Here is a 19948-nt window from a genome sequence, read left to right as displayed (position 1 = left end):
AACTGCTCATTATCCAAAACATACCACCTCATCAGTGAAGCATGGTGGTGGTAGTGTCATGACGTGGGCATGTATGGCTGCCAATGGAACTGGATCCCTTGTATTTATTGATGATGTGACTGCTGACAAAAGCAGCAGAAAATTCTGAAGTGTTTCGGGCAATATTATATGCTCATATTCAGTCAAATACTTCAGAACTCATTGGACGGTGCTTCACAGTGCAGATGGACAATGACCCGAAGCATACTGCATAAGCAACCAAGGAGTTTTTTAAGGCTAAAAAGTGGAATGTTATGCAATGGCCAAGTCAATCCCCTGGCCTGAATCCGACTGAGCATGCATTTCACTTGATGAAGACAAAACTGAAGGGAAAATGCCCCAAGAACAAGCAGGAACTGAAGACATTTGCAGTAGAGGCCTGGCAGAGCATCACCAGGGATGAAACCCAGCGTCTGGTGATGTCAATGCGTTCCAGACTTCAGGCTGTAATTGCCTGCAAAGGATTTGCAACAAAGTATTAAAAAGTGAAAGTTAGATTTAGGATTGTTTAGTTTGTCCCATTACTTTTGACCCCTTAAAAAGTGGCAGGCACATATAGAAACCGTTGTAATTCCTACACCGTTCACCTGATTTGGATGTAATTACCCTCAAATTAAATCTGAAAGTCTGCAGTTAAAGCACATCTTGTCTGTTTCATTTCAAAGTCATTGTTGTGGTGAATAGAGGCCAAAATATGAAAATTCTGTCAATGTCCCAATATTTATGGACCTGACTGTGTGTATGTGTATATATATATATATATATATATATATATATATATATATATATATATATATATATACATATACATACACAGGAATCATTATGATATACCACCGTACGGGATGCCGCTGGTCAGAAGACCGACATCGGCATCCCGATCTTCAAAATCCCAACAGGTACCAGTAAGTACCCTAACCCTCCCCCTCTCCCCCGCTAACTCTTCCCCCGGTGGTGCATAACCCTAACCTACCCCCAGTGGTGCCAAACCGTAACCCTCCCTGTGACGCTTAAACCTAACCTTTCCCCTCCCCCCCACAGCTAAGTGCTAACCAGCCCCGCTATACTCACATTCAGCTTCCTGGCTGATGAGATTCCGGCGTCGGGATATCACCTCCTGTCGGTATTCCGGAGCCGGTCTTGTAGCCAGGTAGTGGCATTCCGGTGTCCCGGGACATCTTCAGCTGGGATGCTGCACGTCAGGATTATAACTACATCCCACCGGATTAAGGTGTATAGGGGCCCCAGAAAGTTGGTTTATGAAGGACCCCTAAGATTAACCCCCTCTATTATGCTCACCATCCCATCCCTTCTGCTGTCTGTCCAGTTTGCACTGTGCTGTGCAGTTCTCCATCACATGCTGCTCCTCCGAGTCCCAGCTGTACTGCATGGTCGTGCTGTATGTGTGTGCATCCGACTGGATCCTTCCCAAGGGCGAACATACCGATAAGAAGCCCACAGGCTTCTATTGGGTAATGCTACCTAAAGATGGCATTACCCATCGAGCTTTGTACATATAGGGAATGCGGTAAAACCCCAAAAAACTGAATTTTCAGGGTTTTACCGCATTTTCCCCATTAGTACATCCCGCCATACCTGTTCTATTAGCACTATCTCAGGATGGCAATAACAGATTACATTTAAATAAAAAATAAAAAAATATATATTTTTTTGTGTTTTTTTTTTTTACATTTTAAATATTTTTTTATTTTAAACTTTATTTTTTTTCAATTAACAAAATGCAAAGCCCAACCCAACTCATGCTTGCACAGCTGCAGAGCAGTAAGGTAGCCCTTACTGCCATAGTACAGTATTATCATTGCAGATGTTTATTTTCTTTAAAAGGAACAGCTAAAGAAGGCATTTCATGTATTAATTTACGGTAGTGACTAAGGATGTGGGATGACTACTTCTAGAAATATGACAATGGTCAGTGAACAATTTGTTTTTTGTTTTTTTTCAAATGCAAAAATTCTAAAGGTGCGTACACACGGGATGATTTTCACCCCGAACGAAATCGTCCTGTGTGTCCCCAGCAGAGGTGTGCTCAGTGTCGTTATCGACACTGAGCACAAACACTAAACGAAATCAAGAACGATTTTGTTCAGTGCCGGGCTCCCTCCCTCATCCCTGTATATGTTCAACCTGACAATATCGTCAGCTTGGACAGGAGGTTCGGGCGATGAACGGCAACTACCAACTACAAACGGGAGCTCGCATTGGTAGTTGCTGTTCATCGTTTTGGGGCTGAAACTGGTCGATTTTTTTGGACGACTGAACGATAACTAAATCGTTTTAGTTCAGCCATCCAAAAAATCGACCTGTGTTTACGCACCTTAACACTTAATGAAAGACAGAGAATAGAGGCCCTGATTCAGAGCCGGACGCTATTTGCGGATGGTCGTTCCAAAAAAGGGGCCGGCTATTTAAATTGAGCGCTCGCTCTTTGCGGTTTGTTGACGCCTCTATGTCTGAGCGAGCGAACGGAAAATGCGCTCGCTATTTCGTAAAGACGCCCCTTTGCCATTCACATCACACGTCATCTCCGGTATTTCTTAGATTAATCGGGTACATCGAAAGGCATCTGAACTGCTCGCAGTGCTTGTGGTAGGTTTATCCTACCGCTATCACTGCGAGCAGTTCAGGCTAAAAGACAACCAAGTGATGTGGTCGATGACGCTCCTTTACTAATTACGCACTCCCATTAAACGCCCTTTTCACCGTTAGGCACGCCTGCGTTCGGATCTCCACTCCCCCGTTTTCAAGCACCTTCCCCTGGTACCACCCGCACAAACGGTTCATTCTGTCAATCAAATTAGCAGCTCCTCGCTGTTTTGCGAGCGCACGATTTCCGACCGCAATGACTGGTATGCGCATTACGACCCATACGCATGCGCAGTTGTGGGAACATCGCTCATAGCGAACGAGCGGCCGCTTACAAGCGGCTCTGAATCAGGCCCAGAGTTCATACCATTTCACACAGAAAGCAACTTTTTCTTGTAATTGCGCCACTGTAGCCACACACATGACACAGGCAACACCCCCTGTGCAGACCACACCCACACCACACAGGTCATTTCCCCACATCACTAGTTACACCACTGCAGCGACTGTCACACCCCCTGCAGCGACACGCATTAGGCCCTTCATAAATTTCAGCTCCAGGCCCATGTGGACATTAATCTGGCACTGGCCGTGGGCTAGGGTTAAGGGAAGGGCATAGGCAAAAGCAGGGGGGTTTCCGTCTGCCTGGAAACCCCGCTCCTCAGCCCACCACCATGACCGCAATAGAAATATAATATATTGGAATTTTACTAGCGCTGCATGTTCTTCTCAGTATCATAAATGAAATAAATAGCACCACCTGTGGATCTTTTATCATGTATCAGCCAGTAATAAATACACCTGTGCACCAATTAGGGGATTTGGAAAACATGCACCGTTAGGGATGCACTGCTATAGAGTCCAATATTTACATATATGTCCAGGGCAGTGCTAGGTTCTTCTGTTGCACCCCCAGACTTCCAAACTTGCTCCCATGCCCTGGAATGGTGCTCACATCTAAAATAAAAACATTCAGCTCAGGCAGGGTGGCCCTACTGCCACATTTACTGTGATCTCTGGTCCTGTATATGCTGGAATTATGATACACAATACACTTTATATGATGCATATTAAAGCTGGATAATTACTAATTATGTCCTCTTCATGGACTGGCCACACTCACTCTAAAATCAAGCATTTGGAAACCCCCCTCTAGCAAGCCTGCATTTGCCACTGAAGGGATTAGTGATGGTGGTGAAAATACTCACTGGAATGCCGCTGCTGAGACATTGGCGCCATAACTAATCCTCACATGACCTGGAATAAGACGCTGCTGCCACCGGCTGCTAGACCAGCAGGGACCATTTTTCAACAGTTCATCAAGTCGACATATCATCCATGTAGACATGCTAACTATTAAACAATAGTACCCAGCATATCTACAGGTAATTTTTTCAAAATATGTAATATTACTAATACAGAAGGCTAATGATAGAAATAAAGAGACCACCAACAGTCACCCTGAAAATAAAAAAATTAAACACTTCAATTTACTAAACACAATTATTATATTGGCATACACGGTTTACATTATATGAAAATGACATTACAAATTGTGAGGTTATGTGCTCAGTCTAGGATGTGAGTAAACTTCTTTGTAACAGGATACAGTCAGAATCCTGACCACAGGGATTCTGGCGATCAGAATGCCGATGCTGGATCCCGAAGGTAAGTACTGGGGTTAGGGGGAGGGTTAGGGTAAAGGGTTAAGTATTAGGGGGAGGGTAAGTTTAGGCAGGGCCGCTATCAGGGGGGGTCTGCCCGGTGACAGCAGGGCAGAAGATCAGAAGTTATGACTGAATAAGTGGGCTTCAGCAGCCTGGGAAAAAACACACCGCCAATGGTATTTGAAACATTGCACCATCCGCGAGCCATTACAGCTCGCGGACTGGCAGCCAATAAGGAGTGGCCGCGATGGCCGCCCCTGATTGGCTGCTGGTACACGAGCTGTGATTGGCTCGCGGCCAATGCCATATTTGAAATACCGCCGGCAGCGCTGCACTGTTTCTCCCAGGCTGCCGAAACAAGGTAGGACTATGCCCTGCCATATGCCCCTCCACCTAGTGCAGCTGGCCTTCCCTACCCTAACCTCCTACTCCAGCCAGCCTTCGCCTGCCCTGTGCTCCCCTTGTCCAGACAGCCTTCTCTGCTCTGTGCCCACCCCCAGTCCAGCAGCCTTTCCTGCCCTGTGCTCCCCCATATCAAGCCAGCCTTCCCTTCCCTGTGCTCCCCCTAATCAAGCCAGCCTTCCCTGCCCTGTGCCCTCTAATCCAGCCAGTCTTTTCTGCCCTGTCCCCCCTTCCCAGTCCGGCCTTCTCTGCCCTGTGCTTCCCCCCTAGTACACCTAACCTGCCCTGCCCTGCCCCCTCTAATCCAGCCATGTTTCCCTGCCCCAATTAAGGTCCAGCCTTCCCTGCCCTGTGCACCCCCAGTTCAGCCTTTTCTGTGCCCTCCCAGTCCAGGCTTCCCAGCCGTGTGTCCCCATGTCCATCCTTCCTTCCCTACCCCAAACTTTGAGAATTTTTAAACTGGTTTAGTCACCAATTGATGTCCCACCCCCCAGTGTAACTCCACCCACATTATACACAGCTCCGCCCACCTCTGCACCATCCCCCAGGGCGCCCTGCCTATTTTGTCAGTATCTAGCTCCATGATTTCTGATGGCAGCCCTGAGTTTAGGCAATAGGCGGGGTAGGTCAGGAGTACTTACCTGTAGGCGTCAGCATTGTAAACTGGTCGGGATGCCGTGTCGAGATTCTGACTGCCGGCATCCTGTACCCCACTTCTTTCCAACACGACAACCATAGTAGTGCAATAAAAACTTCATTATATAGCACTCACCTTTTAACATTTCCTTAATGTATCGAATACCTATGCTTTACCTGTTGTGCTGTGGTTAAGATGTATTACTTACTATGCACTATTGGTATTACCTCCCCTTATGAAATAAGTGGGTTCTGTTAGTTTACAGATAATTAAACGCTAAAACATAATACAATGTATAGCTTTACAATATTTATTTTAATTTAAATTTAATTTACAGCAGTATGTAATTAATGGCACCTAGTGGGTGTAGGACATACAGGGAAGTGACATGACACAATGGGGTGTGGGATAGTGTAGGATGGGGAAAAGGGAACAAATAATAGTGCACTGGCAGCAACTCTTTCAAAAGTCACTAGAAAGTAACAAACGTCATTCAGGTATTTATCAAAATGGATCTGATATGTTTCAAAAGAACAAACCTCTTTTGAAACCTCATTCACATTATACCTGAGCAGGTGAAAGAGGCTTTCACAGAATCCTGTGTTTATCATTTTGTACAAAGGAATCAGCTGAGACTCCTTAGCCAGGTAATATTCATGCACCCAACTCATTTACTGAACATGCTGCAATAAACAGAAATTTAAGCTAATGGGGCAGTTACCAGCACTTAGCAAAACAATATAATTTGTGTAACAAAATCTCCATTTTAACATAACCTGGAATTATCCAGTGAGTGTACTGTACAATATTATCATTACGTTATAAGACCATTTGCTTTCATTTCCTCATATATGATAAACTTAGGAGAAACCATCCATGTAAATAACTGTGATATCTGCTACTGTATGTAATATAGCAGTCAAATTCTGCACGAAGGCTATCTCCACTATTTATTCACCTTCAGTTTAATATTCTCTACAACCTAGTTCAGCGCTGTCCAACTACAGTATTGACATGTATGATCCTGTGTGCAAAATGTTATAAATTGGTCGGATAATGAGTGATACAATACGATGATAGCAGGCTTGCTAATTGGACAGCATGTTCTAACAGAACCTGCCCCTTTGCCTCCTTCACAGGTGCTAATAGGTCATTTTAGGTGCCACCACCCAGACAGATACTGTAAGAAATTGCTATTATTTCCACAGTTTGAGCCACCAGTACTTTGCCATTCAGACTGCCAGCATGGATAGATTTTCGCACTGGCAGTTTCCGTTCCTGGTGTTCTTATACCACCTACCTCTTCACTATTCCAGCATAGCTCTACCTATCAGCACCTATAACTAGAACAGTAAAGGTGGGAAATGGGCAAGTGTTATTTAACTTAAGGGGAATATATCATGTTGAATGTTACAAAAAGTACAGTAAGCCCGAGATTAGCTCTGCATAAGAACTTCTTACCTCCTTCCCGGGGACTCTGCTGTGAATGTTCGGACTGTTCAGGCTAGGGAGAGGTGTGTCGGATAATGGAGGCATTGTGTCAGGACAAAAGTCACAGAAGGCTTCATCTTGTGTTTCTGTGAGAGCAAATGTACACTATACAGACCTGTCATGATGAATAGTTTATAAGTATAGGAAGTTTTGCTGTATAACAGTCAAACACTCATTGTGTGCCTTATGTCTGTCCACTACAATGCAGCCCTTTACCTGTTGGAGGTGGGGACTTCTCCAAAACGGCTGTCAGCTGCTCTCTCAGGGGACTTTTCGTCTCTGATATGTAGTTTACTAGAGAATTTCCATTTGGATCCAGGAGCTGAGTGTCTCTGTAATTTAAAATGAAGGTTACACTACAGAGAACCCGTTGTAAGCTATGATCTATTTTCAACATATTATATTGTTCATTGTATTTCATATGGGTTTTGTCCAGCCAGGAATAAATTATAGCTTTCACTGTATCTGCCACACCCACTTTCTGATTACTATTATATAGCTTGAACTGTGCTTGAAGATTAAACTGAACTAGCAAAATGTTCCAAATACAAGCATGATGTGGTCAGCTAGTTACAGGGGTGCAGTAGGTATTACCGCTGGACGCATCAAATCCCGACAGTGGCAGCCCGGCAAGGGTGAAAATCCTGATCGTCAAAAGGTAAGTATGTTCTAACCTAATTTTACCCCCTAACCCTAACCTCCCCCCCAAGTGCCTAATCCTAATCCCCCCTCTAAGTGCCTAAACCTAACGCCCCCTTCCCCGCCGCCTAAACCTAATACCTACTACACCCATGTCCATCACACTGGATTAATTGAAGCAGTCTCATCTCTTGCTCAAAAACATAATATCTTCATGACCACGTTCATTCTCAAGTTCACTTTTTGAAGTGTTGGAAGCAAAGTTCTTTCTAAAAGAAATACTCTTGGTTTATTGTAGACCTATTTACCACCCCAATTTGCCTTATGTTTTTTTTTTGCTTCACATCCATACTATGTTATATAAGAGGAGCCTGAAACTTTTCCTACACCCTTGCTATAAATCTGAACTGCAACATACTTGGGGGCCTATGTATCAAAGCTGGGAGAGAGAGAAAATTGTGAGAGGTAAAGTACTAACCAATCAGCTTCCAATTTACATTTTGCAGGCTGTGTTTAAAAATTAATAGTTAGGAGCTGATTGGTTGGCGATTTATTTGTTACAATTTTCTCTCTCTCCCAGCTTTGATACATAGGCCCCTCGGTGGCTTACAGTCCAAGGTGGGAGAAAAAACCAGTAGGGTTGTGGTTGCCAAAGATCTAATACAGTATGACAGTTTAATTTTCTTGTTGTAACGTGTTGAAATGTAGATATAATATTACAGCACAAGACTGAATTCCTACTATGTCCCTCGGGGCTTTTATGCATTCTACAAAGACAACATAATATTTTCCTATATGGTTTATTTATAGTTCAGAAACTCACGCGTAATGTTTCAGTAGTTCCCCTAGCACAGCCAGAGGTCTGTACTCCGTCTTCATGGCCAAGCCAACAAAAAGGTCTACATCCTGTACCACCAACATCACCGGTGTTAGGCCTTGTTCATTCCTAGAGTTTACATAATGGCAATGTTCTGCAGACTTCAATTAAAAAAATAAATAAAACAAATCAATGGTTGAACTTTATTCTCCTAAATATTCATCCATCCCACAAAATGTCTGTGCCCAATACACTAACTTTATGGGTGTTATGTAATAGGATCCGAGATTTTGGAACCAGTAGGATTTCAGCATATTCACCACTAAGTTTAAATCGGCAATCAGTTCTAAGACTGGTTTTCTGGTTTTGGGAATGCAATCGGGAAGCTGGCTAACATTATACCGACAGCCGGCTTCCCAACTGTCATATCCCGGCGAGAGTGAAATGACCGGCGTCTAGATATAGACGCCGCTCATTTCACCGACGCCGGGAGACCAGCGCCCCGCATCCCGTTCGAAGGGATGCCGGGCGCAGCGTGCGGACAGCCGCGCGGGGGGTGGGGAGGGTTATGTTTAGGGCTCCCGGGGGGGACTTAGGGTTAGGCACACCCCCGGGAGGTTAGGGTTAGGCTAGGGGGAGGGAGGGATAGGGTTAGGCACCCCTGGGGGGGGGGATTAGGGTTAGGCACTTGGGGGGGAGGTTAGGGTTAGGCACCCTTAAGGGAGGGTTAGGGGGGTATGTTAGGTTAATTTATACTTACCAGGGGACGATCAGAATTTCCAGCGCCGTCGGGCTGCCGCTGCCGGGATCTGTTCCACTGTCGGCATGACGCTTCTGGGAATCGAACTGCCGGCCATGCGGCCGGCGGTATTTCATACCGATTCCCTTGTTTTGCATGACAACTGATTGCTACTTTAAATTTGGTGGTGAACTTGCTGAAATCCCAATGGTTCCATAATCCCGGAATCTGACATAACCTCTGTTGTAGGTCTCTTTGGATGCTTTGTAGAATCAGCCCTGTCCACTGACCAGCAGCTGCTGAATGTTCTCCAGGTCTCCTTGCCAAGCTGCCTGTGCCAGGCCTAGCTGTGGAAATTTGGTTCTGGTAACAGCGGTTAGCAGCTGTGTTCGTATAACATCATTAGCGAAATGTACAGCGGTCAGATTGCTAGAATTGTGCAAGGTGACATCTGCGCCATGTTCCAGAAGAAGCATGATGACCTGAGGGAAGTGATTGCAAGAATGGTGACATTATCCAAATATATAAATATTGCACACTACATATGCTTGCAAAACATTTCCAGAGATACTTTGTTACAAGGTATTAATATCATTGCACTAAGAATGGTGGGCTCTATTCAGACACACTATACACACTGGACACTATCATAATTTTTTTACATTTTGGGTATAGCGATTTCTTTGTGACCCCAGGAGCTATCCATATTTAGTATATAGTTTTTCCATGTTCAGGTGGGTTTTCTGAAACACACACTGGTGGGTTAGTTGGCTTCTGACATAATTGGCCCTGGTTTCAGTGATTTCAAGTCTCTGTTAGGATAATTAGATTATAATCTCTATTGGGATAGAGAATCAGGAGCCTGGGAAAGTTCTCTGTAAAGCATTACAAAATATGTTGGCGTTATACAGTATAAAAAAAAATGAATAAACATTAACATGCAATAGATACTAAGAAGTGCATCAAGTGTAAAGAACAACTCAATTACTATACAGTGATAATATGCCCAGGAAATATTTGTAATAACTGGGACTGTTCTGCAAATCAGGGACAAAAAAAGTCCAATACTAATTGCTTCATTAAACTACTACAGCAGTGGTTCTCAAACTTGGTTCCTCAGGACCCCACAGAGGGCATGTTTTCCAGGTTACCTGGTAGGTGCACAGGTGTATTCATTACTCACTGACAGGAGACCTGGAAAATATGCACTGTTTGGGGTCCTGAGGATCAAGTTTGAGAACCTGTGTACTACAGGATGCAACATAATTTTTTTTTATTATGGGCTAATTATTATTTTGGTACCCATAGATCGTGCTAGGATATTTGAGTTTCGGATAACTGGCGTTTTACTGTACAGGTTTTATTTTTTAATCATGTTTTACCTCCAAGTTACTTTTCCCAGCAGCCACTATAAGAGCTGTGTCCCCAGACTCTGGATGCTGAGTGTTTATAAGCCTGGGGTCAGTATTTAGGCGCCCATTGATTTCTTCCAAGTTTCCTCTGGCAACAGCCTCCAAAAACAGCAAAAGCGATTCCCCATCCTTTGTGGTCTTCTCCATGACCTAGGAAATATTCAGTTTCAACTGCTGAATTAAACACATTCTGCCCTTCTGTAGCTGTATGTCTACAAGCTTGTACTGGATGAACACACCCTACCTACTTGTGTTATATCAATCATTTACATATAGTTATATTAGGCCATTTAAAAAGCACAAAGAAAATTAAACTATTTCCGTGCAGGAACAGAGGCTTCACAAAGATATGTTTCATGGTATATTGCACAACAACATATTCTTGGAGGGTTGCTAAATATTTCCATCTAAATACAGTATACAGTCAGGTCCATAAATATTGGGACATTGACAGAATTTTCATATTTTGGCCTCTATTCACCACCACAATGGCTTTGAAATTAAACAAACAAGATGTGATTTAACTGCAGACTTTCAGATTTAATTTGAGGGTAATTACATCCAAATCAGGTGAACGGTGTAGGAATTACAACGGTTTCTATATGTGCCTCCCACTTTTTAAGGGGCCAAAAGTAATGGGACAAACTAAACAATCCTAAATCTAACTTTCACTTTTTAATTCTTTGTTGCAAATCCTTTGCAGGCAATTACAGCCTGAAGTCTGGAACGCATAGACATCACCAGACGCTGGGTTTCATCCCTGGTGATGCTCTGCCAGGCCTCTACTGCAAATGTCTTCAGTTCCTGCTTATTCTTGGGGCATTTTCCCTTCAGTTTTGTCTTCATCAAGTGAAATGCATGCTCAATCGGATTCAGGTCAGGGGATTGACTTGGCCATTGCATAACATTCCACTTTTTAGCCTTAAAAAACTCCTTGGTTGCTTATGCAGTATGCTTCGGGTCATTGTCCATCTGCACTGTGAAGCACCGTCCAATGAGTTCTGAAGTATTTGACTGAATATGAGCATATAATATTGCCTGAAACACTTCACAATTCATTCTGCTGCTTTTGTCAGCAGTCACATCATCAATAAATACAAGGGAACCAGTTCCATTGGCAGCCATACATGCCCACGCCATGACACTACCACCACCATGCTTCACTGATGAGGTGGTGTGTTTTGGATCATGAGCAGTTCCTTTCCTTCTCTTCTCTTCCCATCACTCTGGTACAAGTTGATCTTTGTCTCATCTGTCCATAGGATGTTGTTCCAGAACTGTAATGGCTTTTTTAGATGTTGTTTGGCAAACTCTAATCTGGTCTTCCTGTTTTTGTGGCTCACCAATGGTTTGCATCTTGTGGTGAACCCTCTATATTCACTCTTGTGAAGTCTTCTCTTGATTGTTGACTTTGACACATATACATCTACCTCCTGGAGAGTGTTCTTGATTTGGCCAACTGTTGTGAAGGGGTTTTTCTTCACCAGGGAAATAATTCTTTTGTCATCCACCACAGTTGTTTTCCGTCATCTTCCGGGTCTTTTGGTGTTGCTGAGCTCTCCGGTGCATTCTTTCTTTTTAAGAATGTTCCAAACAGTTGATTTGGCCACACCTAATGTTTTTGCTATCTCTCTGATGGGTTTGTTTTGATTTTTCAGCCTAATGATGGCTTGCTTCACTGATAGTGACAGCTCTTTGGATCTCATATTGAGAGTTGATAGCAACTGATTCCAAATGCAAATGTCACACCTAGAATCAACTCCAGACCTTTTACCTGCTTAATTGATAATGAAATAACGAGGGAATAGCTCACACCTGTCCATGAAATAGCTTTTGAGTTGATAGTCCCATTACTTTTGGTCCCTTAAAAAGTGGGAGGCACATATTGAAACTGTTGTAAATCCTACACCGTTCACCCAATTTGGATGCAATTACCCTCAAATTAAATCTGATAGTCTGCATTTAAAGCACATCTTGTTTGTTTCATTTCAAAACCATTGTGGTGGTGAATAGAGGCAAAAATCTGAAAATTCTGTCAATGTCCCAATATTTATGGACCTGACTGTATATGTTTACCTTGGTATTATTATCACACCAGGTTTCTGAATCACCGTACACAGGGCCTGATTCAGAGCCGCTCGTAAGCGGCCGCTCGTTCGCTCCGAGCGATGTTTGCCCAACTGCGCATGCGTACGGATCGTAATACGCATGCGCGAACCAGTCAGTGCGGCCGAAAATCGTTTGTTCGCTAAATAGCGAATGCCTGCTAATATGAGTGACAGGAGGAGGCGTATGTGGGTGGTAACAGGGGAAGGTGCTTGAAAACGGGGAGTGGAGAGCCGAACGCAGGTGTGCTTAAAGGTCAAAACGGGCGTTTTATGGGTGTGCATAATTAATACAGCAGCGTCATTGACCACGTCACTGGGTTATTTTATAATCAGAACTGCTCACAAGATTGTGGTAGCAAAAACCAACCACAAGAATAGCGAGCAGTTCATACGCTGGTCGATGTACTCGATTAATCTAATAAATAGCGGACATGACGTAGGATGCGAGCAGCCAGGGGGCGTAGTTATCCAAAAAACGACCGTAAGTTTTGTTCGCTTGTTCAGACATAGAGTCGTGAACAGACCGCAAAGAGCGAACGGTTCATTTGAATAGCCACCCCCTTTTCCTGAACGACCGTCCGCAAATTGCGTCCGGCTTTGAATCAGGCCCACAGGGAATACAACAAACAACGCACATTAGTATAGGCTGATACAAGCCATACTTAACCTACTTTTCTTCTCTCAACTGTGGAGAGTTCCCAGAAGGGAGGTGCAGGTGAGCACTGTAGGAGGGTGGGGGCGTATGGCATCATTATGGCTCTGCTCCCTCTAGGGCAATGCCGCAAATTGCACAATGACACAAGCAGTGTCATAACTAGGTAGTTGAAGGCCCCATAGCAACAGTTTGTAAGGGCCCCTATGCACCACCCAATAGAGAAAAATGTATACAACATATGTAACTTTGACAAGGAAGATGGCCCCCCTCAGCTCTGGGCCCCATAGCACCCGCACCCCTTTCACCTATGGTAGTTACACCCATGGACACGAGTGGGAATCGCATCATCTTGTCCCCGTCCTGTCCATTTCACTAGGAACTGGGAATGCGGGAGGGTGACCTGTTCTCCCGGTAGTCCGGGAATTTCCCCAAAATTCGGGATTCTCGCAGATGTAACGGGTGAGTAGGCAAGTATGATACAAACAAGTTCACAACTTCACACCTGGCGTTAGCGGTACATTCCCTGATTGCCGGCATTGGGTACCAAGCAAAGGCATTTCCAGCTTCCAAGCTTTGCTGAGTAGGGATGGCCATCAACCATCGATGGTTAGCTGCCAACACGCGGCAATGTTTTTTTTCTATTTCTTTCCAGTGCAGAGGTATCTAGCTCAGCTCTGCTCCCAACACCTCGTTCTGATTGACTTATTGGTTATCCCCACGCCTTTCAGTCCAGTCGATGATTTCATGCAATAAATACAAAGCATTGATGGCACCATCAATGGTGACCACTTCGATGGCCATCCCTATTGCTGAATCTGGGTTGAAGCACAATGTGCATGGACAGACAACCACCAAGTGTGCACATCAACCCATTGCCAGCAGCTTTTGGCTGTCGGCAACACAGCAGAGGACACCACCGGACAGGGGAGTCATTAGTATCACTGTAATACTAAACAAAATATGCCGCCGGCGGTATAAGTGGGGCCCAAAGTAAGTATATACAGTAGGGTGGGTTGAAAAAAAAAAAAATCTGCATCGATTGCTAGGGTCAAAAAAATTATTTGTGGGACCACTCGAGAAGATGATTGCTGTTTAGTTTTTCAAAATCGGATAATATCTTAATCGGCCAACCAGCGCCTAAAGATTTCATATTTACACCCTATAGGCATGCCCGCAGAACACATACATATAAGAAGCCGAGGGTTAATGTGGGCATTATACAAAAGTGCAGCAGTATATAGTGCTGCAAATTTGGTGTGTTTTGATCAGGGATGTGCGGAAAAGGTAGGCAGGTGAGGCACTGCCTCACCTGTCATACAGTTTTTACTCCAGAGCTTTGACTATATAAAAATTTTAATAAATTTTAATAAAATATAAATATCTTCTTTGTATTATTCTAATAATTTTTATAGTAAAAAATCTGGAGTATACCTAAGTATGACAGGAAAGGCTCAGTTTCACCTGACCGCATGTCACTGCTGCACTGCTATCCTAATATATGAACGGCTAGTCCTCTGTACGAGGGAGGATCCAAAAGTCTGTGTCCTGACGCAGTAGTAGATGTCGCACCATATTGATTTTCTGTATTTATTGTGGCAGTATCACCAGAGGTGGCACTGGTGAGCAGCAGATTCTGTGTGGGGCAGGTGAGATCCGCCCACACAGAGAATAGGATTCTGGGAAGATGTGTAATTGCTGCATTGTGGAGAGCTCAGGTGTGGGCTGATGAGGAGGCAGACCAGTCAGGCTGCTGTGGGAGACAGTCGATGTGAGACTGTGGCAGCCAGAGAGCCCAGTGAAGCTGAGCGAGCCATTGGGGGCCAGGAGGCCTGGGTCTGTACCTGCAGGAGGCAAGGGGGGACCACAAACTCTCAGACTGTGTGACAAGAAAGCAGTGAAGCTGCAGGCTAAGGAAGCCAGGGCCTAAATCTGTAGGATACAGGGAAGGCCACCCAGACTGTATTTGTGTAGCTCTGGCAGCCAAGCCCAAGCCAGGCTGGAGCCTGTGATTGACCTGCAAGAAGCAGGCAGAGACTTTGTTGGCAGACTAGCTACACCACGATAGAGAGGGCTCAAGAAGTGAGTTAGACGCCCTAAACAGGGGCTAGGTTGTTTATTATTTTCTGTTCCTTTGTGTTGTACCTGTTTTTCCCTTCTGGAAGTAAAGCACCATCTCATTTATTTTACTGGAAGGCCAGGTGTGGATTCTAATTCTGCACCTAGTCACTGCACCACTGACACCAATCTACCGATCTACTTACCTAAAGATATCACAGTATGTACTAGAGGTCTTAGTAGAACACTGTGGAGAATGACAGCACAATTCTTCTTTCATTTCTGCAGATATTAAAAAAATAAATGGAACAACATTGCAAAAAGTTGAAAAATGGAGCATTGTGAAAAATGGAGAAAATTGAAATTCGAGCCGTCATTAAATATCTGCAAATGAAGAAGATGGCGCCTACTAAAATTCACACTCAAGCTCAAGGAACACATTCATGGGAAGACTTTTGCGTCTGATGGCGATGTTATGACTGCTGTAACGGAATAAAGAGTTTGGAGCATTGATGGGAGAAGTGTATTGAAGTAAATGGAGACTATGGGGTAAATTTACTAAGGGCGAATGACATCGAATGAGGCAAATTCGGTCATTAATGCATATTCGGAATTTACTAAAGGCCAAACTCTGCCGACTTTGCTCCATTCGATGTCTAAAACTCTAACGACAATACCGGACGGTAACATGTTTTCGGACACATACAGCATTGGTACAACTCGGCAGCCTTTTGCCCTAGACATCAATAGGACCTTGAAATTTACTAAGGATTCGTATTTGTTTTAATGTCCGAAATATAGTGAAAATCGCCTGCAAAAGACACAAAAAAGAACCCAAATAGAACACCTTTTTCCATTCGAGTTTCACATCTCAACCTAAACAGATGCATGCAAGGATCAGGGAGATCGGTGATACATGCTTCTGTGTGTGAAAAAAATAAACACAGAAGCACGGACGGGATCAGTGACATCCATTTGTGTTTTAAAAATGAAAACCTGTGTAAAATAGAAAAAAAAACGTTGTGGCCTTCCCCCAAAAAAGAATAACCAGCCCCGTGCTTTGGAGATTCAGTACTGGTTGTGCTAAATACAGGGGACAAACGACGTAGGAGTCTCCTGTATTAAGCACAACCAGCAGCAGGCTATTCAGAACCAGCCCTGGTTGCCAAAATACAAGGTATAAAAGACGTAGGTGGTCTCCTGTATTTAGCTCAATCAGCACTGGTCTCTGAGCCGGTCCTGGTTCTGGAAATACAGGAGAAAAACATGCGTATGGTTCCCCTGTAAATTCCATAACCAGCACCGAACATTTTCTAGTGGGGTGGGGCGGGGGGTAATGCCACAACCAGGGGAACCCTTTCACCGGTCACCCAGCCAAAGCATTACCCCTGACCGGGGCTCCCTGGGGACCACCCTCATAAAGGGGTCCCCCTCTCCAGGGCATCCCAGGCCTAGGCTGTTAGCCCGGGGCTATCCCGGTAGGTGCCGGGTTGATTAAGTAGTGTTGTGCGATTGATAGTAGTCAGAATATTGTCTTTTGCTGTGGAACAACAGGTCCCAGCAGGTCTGCCCCGCATGCTGGTACTCGGAGAACCCCAAGAAACAGCATGTGGGGCATTATGGGGCCCGCTGGTATCTGTAGTTCCACAGAACACACATCATGATAGTAAAAGTTTAAAAAAACACACATGCACACTCACAATCTCACATACTCACATATGTATCCTTGAAGCCATCATGTCCCCTTGTCCAGTAGGAATCCATAGGTACATGTAATAAAAAAATCCATACTCACCTCCTCCTATGTGTGGATCATGTCCTCTTTTGTCCATTTAGGCATCCAGGGCCTTGGCAAAAAAACAAACCGACAATATGCAGACCATCGAACTTAGGGCCTGATTCAGACCCGGTCGCAAGCGCTGAGCGCTCGCAACCCGGTCGATGGTGGCCCAGAGCGCATGCGCACAACGGAGCCGGCTCCGTCGTGCGCATGTGCGAGACCCGGATAGTGACGGGCAATCCGTCGCTCCAGGTCTCGCACCAAAGGGGACGTACTGTCGATGTTGAGTGACAGCACGCCCCCTTTGGTGGGTGGGCCAGGGGGTGGCTGCCCAGACGGAGGCGTTCTCATGAGAACGCCTACCGTCTGGGGGCAGCCCCACTGAAATCACAAGTGATGCCAGTGGGAGAGCTTTCAGCTCTGTTTGAGCTGAAAGCTCTCTGGGGCTTGCGGCCACGAGACCCTACCACAAGGGTCTCGTTGCAAGCCTGATGGTCACGATGGTCTTGACCATCGCGACCATCAGCCTGGAGGCCGCTCCATTAAAAAAAAAAAAGACGCCCTGATTCAGAGCGAGCGCTCTGTCAGAGTGTCCGGCTCTGAATCAGGGCGAGACCCTTCATCGTTAAAATTTATCTGCTAATGAATAGGCCCCTTAACTGTAGGTGTTTATGTCCCAGCACAAACAATGTATTGAAACAATCTGCCTGCTCTTTTTGTGCGGCCTCTCACACAAAGTGCTGCTCTTGCTGTGTAAGGCTGATCGGCAGTGGCACAGTCAATTAAAGGTTTATACCTCACCGCCACAGCTGCTCCAAATTAGCATCTTACGTTATGTACAGCCACAGGGAATGGGCCCTAACTGTGCAGAGTTTGTATATTCTCCCTGTGCTTGCGTGGGTTTCCTTCGGGTACTCCAGTTTCCTCCCACACTCCAAAAATATACTGGTAGGTTAATTGGCTCCCAGCAAAAATAATTATCCCTAGTGTGTATGTGTGTGCGCATGTGATAGGGAACATAGATTGTAAGCTCCACTGGGGCAGGGACTGATGTGAATGGCCAAATATTCTCTGTAAAGCACTACGGAATATGTGTGCGCTATATAAATAACTGATAATAAATAAATAAAAATGTCAGTGTTGACCGGTCAGTACTTTCACCCAGACGTCTCTATGCATTTCTCCACCTTTAGCAGTATCGGTGGCTTCCTCAGGAGACAATGGCCCTTGTGTTCTGCACCAATTCTTTTACATGTGGCGGTCAGCTGCATGTAATTAGATCAGCGAGTGCGTGTTTACAGTTTATAAATAAAGTTGTTTGGGTTGCACTTTTGATTAGGAAACTAAGGGCCTCATTCAGACCCACTCGCAAGCGGCTGTCCGCTCACAAATGGGTCGATGGTGTGCACTGCGCATGCGCACGACGGAGGGAGCTCCGTCGTGCGCATGCGCCAGACGCGACGAGCGAAGGACTTTCCTTCGCTCGTTGTGTCTGATCAAAGGGGGCGTGCTGTCGATGTTGATTGACAGCACGCCCCCTTTGGTGGGCGTGCCGGGTGCATGCCTCCCAGACGGGGGCGTTCCCAAGGGAACGCCTACCGTCAGAAGCCGGCCCACTGACATCACTAGTGATGTCAGTGGGAGTGATTTTGGCTCTGATAGAGCCAAAATCACTCCGGGCCTTGCGGTTGAGAAACTCAACCGCAGGCTCCGGCTCGCAGTGGCGATGGTCAAGACCATCGCGGCCATCAACCTGCACGCTCGTATAGGCTGGCTGTGGGTGGTGACCCACAGCTATACGAGCGTCCAGGAGGACGCTACATAATTATGGAGGTGGGCCCTGATTCAGAGCGAGCGCTCTGGACAGAGCGTCCGGCTCTGAATCAGGGCCAAAACCTAGATCTGACCCGAACCCCTTGGAGGCTATATTATACTAAACCATGATCCTAAACTTACCCAGAGTGTATGTTTAAGCTTAACAAATTTATACGGAAAAAATAAGATCTTCTAAGCAGCTGGCTATTTCCTGAGCACAGGCCTGTCCCGATTTTAAAGGGAATGCCTACTAACTTTGTGGAGGATCATGTTCTTGAGTGCATACACATTGTATGGGAGGCTAAATGAGGCATTTACAGTAGCTACATGCATGCTATATTTTATTTATTACCAGTTATTTATATAGCGCAAACATATTTTGCAGCGCTTTACTTTATGTACCTCTGGTTCAATGATTTCTACCTCAGCTCTCTTCCCTCTAACAGCATGTAAATCTGTGATACTGCTTTAATATATCTCACTCACTTTTACTTGCCCATAACCAAAGACTGATACCCCTCCCGTTAATATTCATTATTAATACATACAAATCTTAATTGACTATCAACCCGTGGCTACACAAACTTTGTCCAGCACCTTACAAGACACAACAGATGCAACACATGAGACAGGTTTAAGCGGAGGGTAAAGTGACACCAATTACCTGTCTGGAGTTAGGTAATGTCAGCCAGAGATTACACCTGTTTGCTAAGCGACAGGTACATGCAGTAGCTCAGAGGTTCAGCAACCATGTCAGCCGTCCTGTGTCTGTTCTCAGTCTGTATTTCTGGCCTTGCAGTCCCAATGGAAACAACTTTCTTCAGTCTGATGAAAGTCTCCTATAGGCAGCTCTGGCCAGTTAAAAGAATCGTTTAGTTTACATATTGCTGCTAAGACAACCAGCAGTCAGCTGAGTGCTAGGGACTGTCCCCAAGGGAGGGGAGGGGCAAACGATGGATTCACCTCAATTCATGGATCGTAAATGCTGCTTTTAATGGTCAGTTACTCAAAACAATGAATTCATTTAAAGCAACCTTACAGTAGGTAACCAATGTCTCTCCAGCTGTTGTGAAATTACACGTCCCAGT

At 45.0% G+C, this 19948-nt stretch overlaps 1 protein-coding gene across 1 annotated transcript in view; it reads right to left on the bottom strand.

Moving 5' to 3' along the window:
• MAP3K19 (mitogen-activated protein kinase kinase kinase 19) overlaps window positions 1-19670 on the bottom strand; it is a 66305-nt gene extending 46635 nt beyond the window's left edge. Inside the window, exons 1-6 of the mRNA XM_088472271.1 lie at window positions 19525-19670; window positions 10418-10597; window positions 9326-9517; window positions 8303-8457; window positions 7057-7172; window positions 6811-6926 (exon numbers count right to left, since the gene is read on the bottom strand). Coding sequence (XP_088328397.1) covers window positions 6811-6926; window positions 7057-7172; window positions 8303-8457; window positions 9326-9517; window positions 10418-10594 — 756 coding nt within the window. The 5' untranslated portion in view covers window positions 10595-10597; window positions 19525-19670. The remainder of the gene's footprint in view (window positions 1-6810; window positions 6927-7056; window positions 7173-8302; window positions 8458-9325; window positions 9518-10417; window positions 10598-19524) is intronic.
• Between the last annotated feature and the right edge of the window lie 278 nt (window positions 19671-19948).

This window comes from Taudactylus pleione, unplaced genomic scaffold (assembly GCF_031769625.1).
Source record: "Taudactylus pleione unplaced genomic scaffold, aTauple2 ptg000122l, whole genome shotgun sequence".
NCBI lineage: Eukaryota > Metazoa > Chordata > Amphibia > Anura > Myobatrachidae > Taudactylus > Taudactylus pleione.
This window is presented reverse-complemented; position numbering and strand designations above follow the sequence as displayed.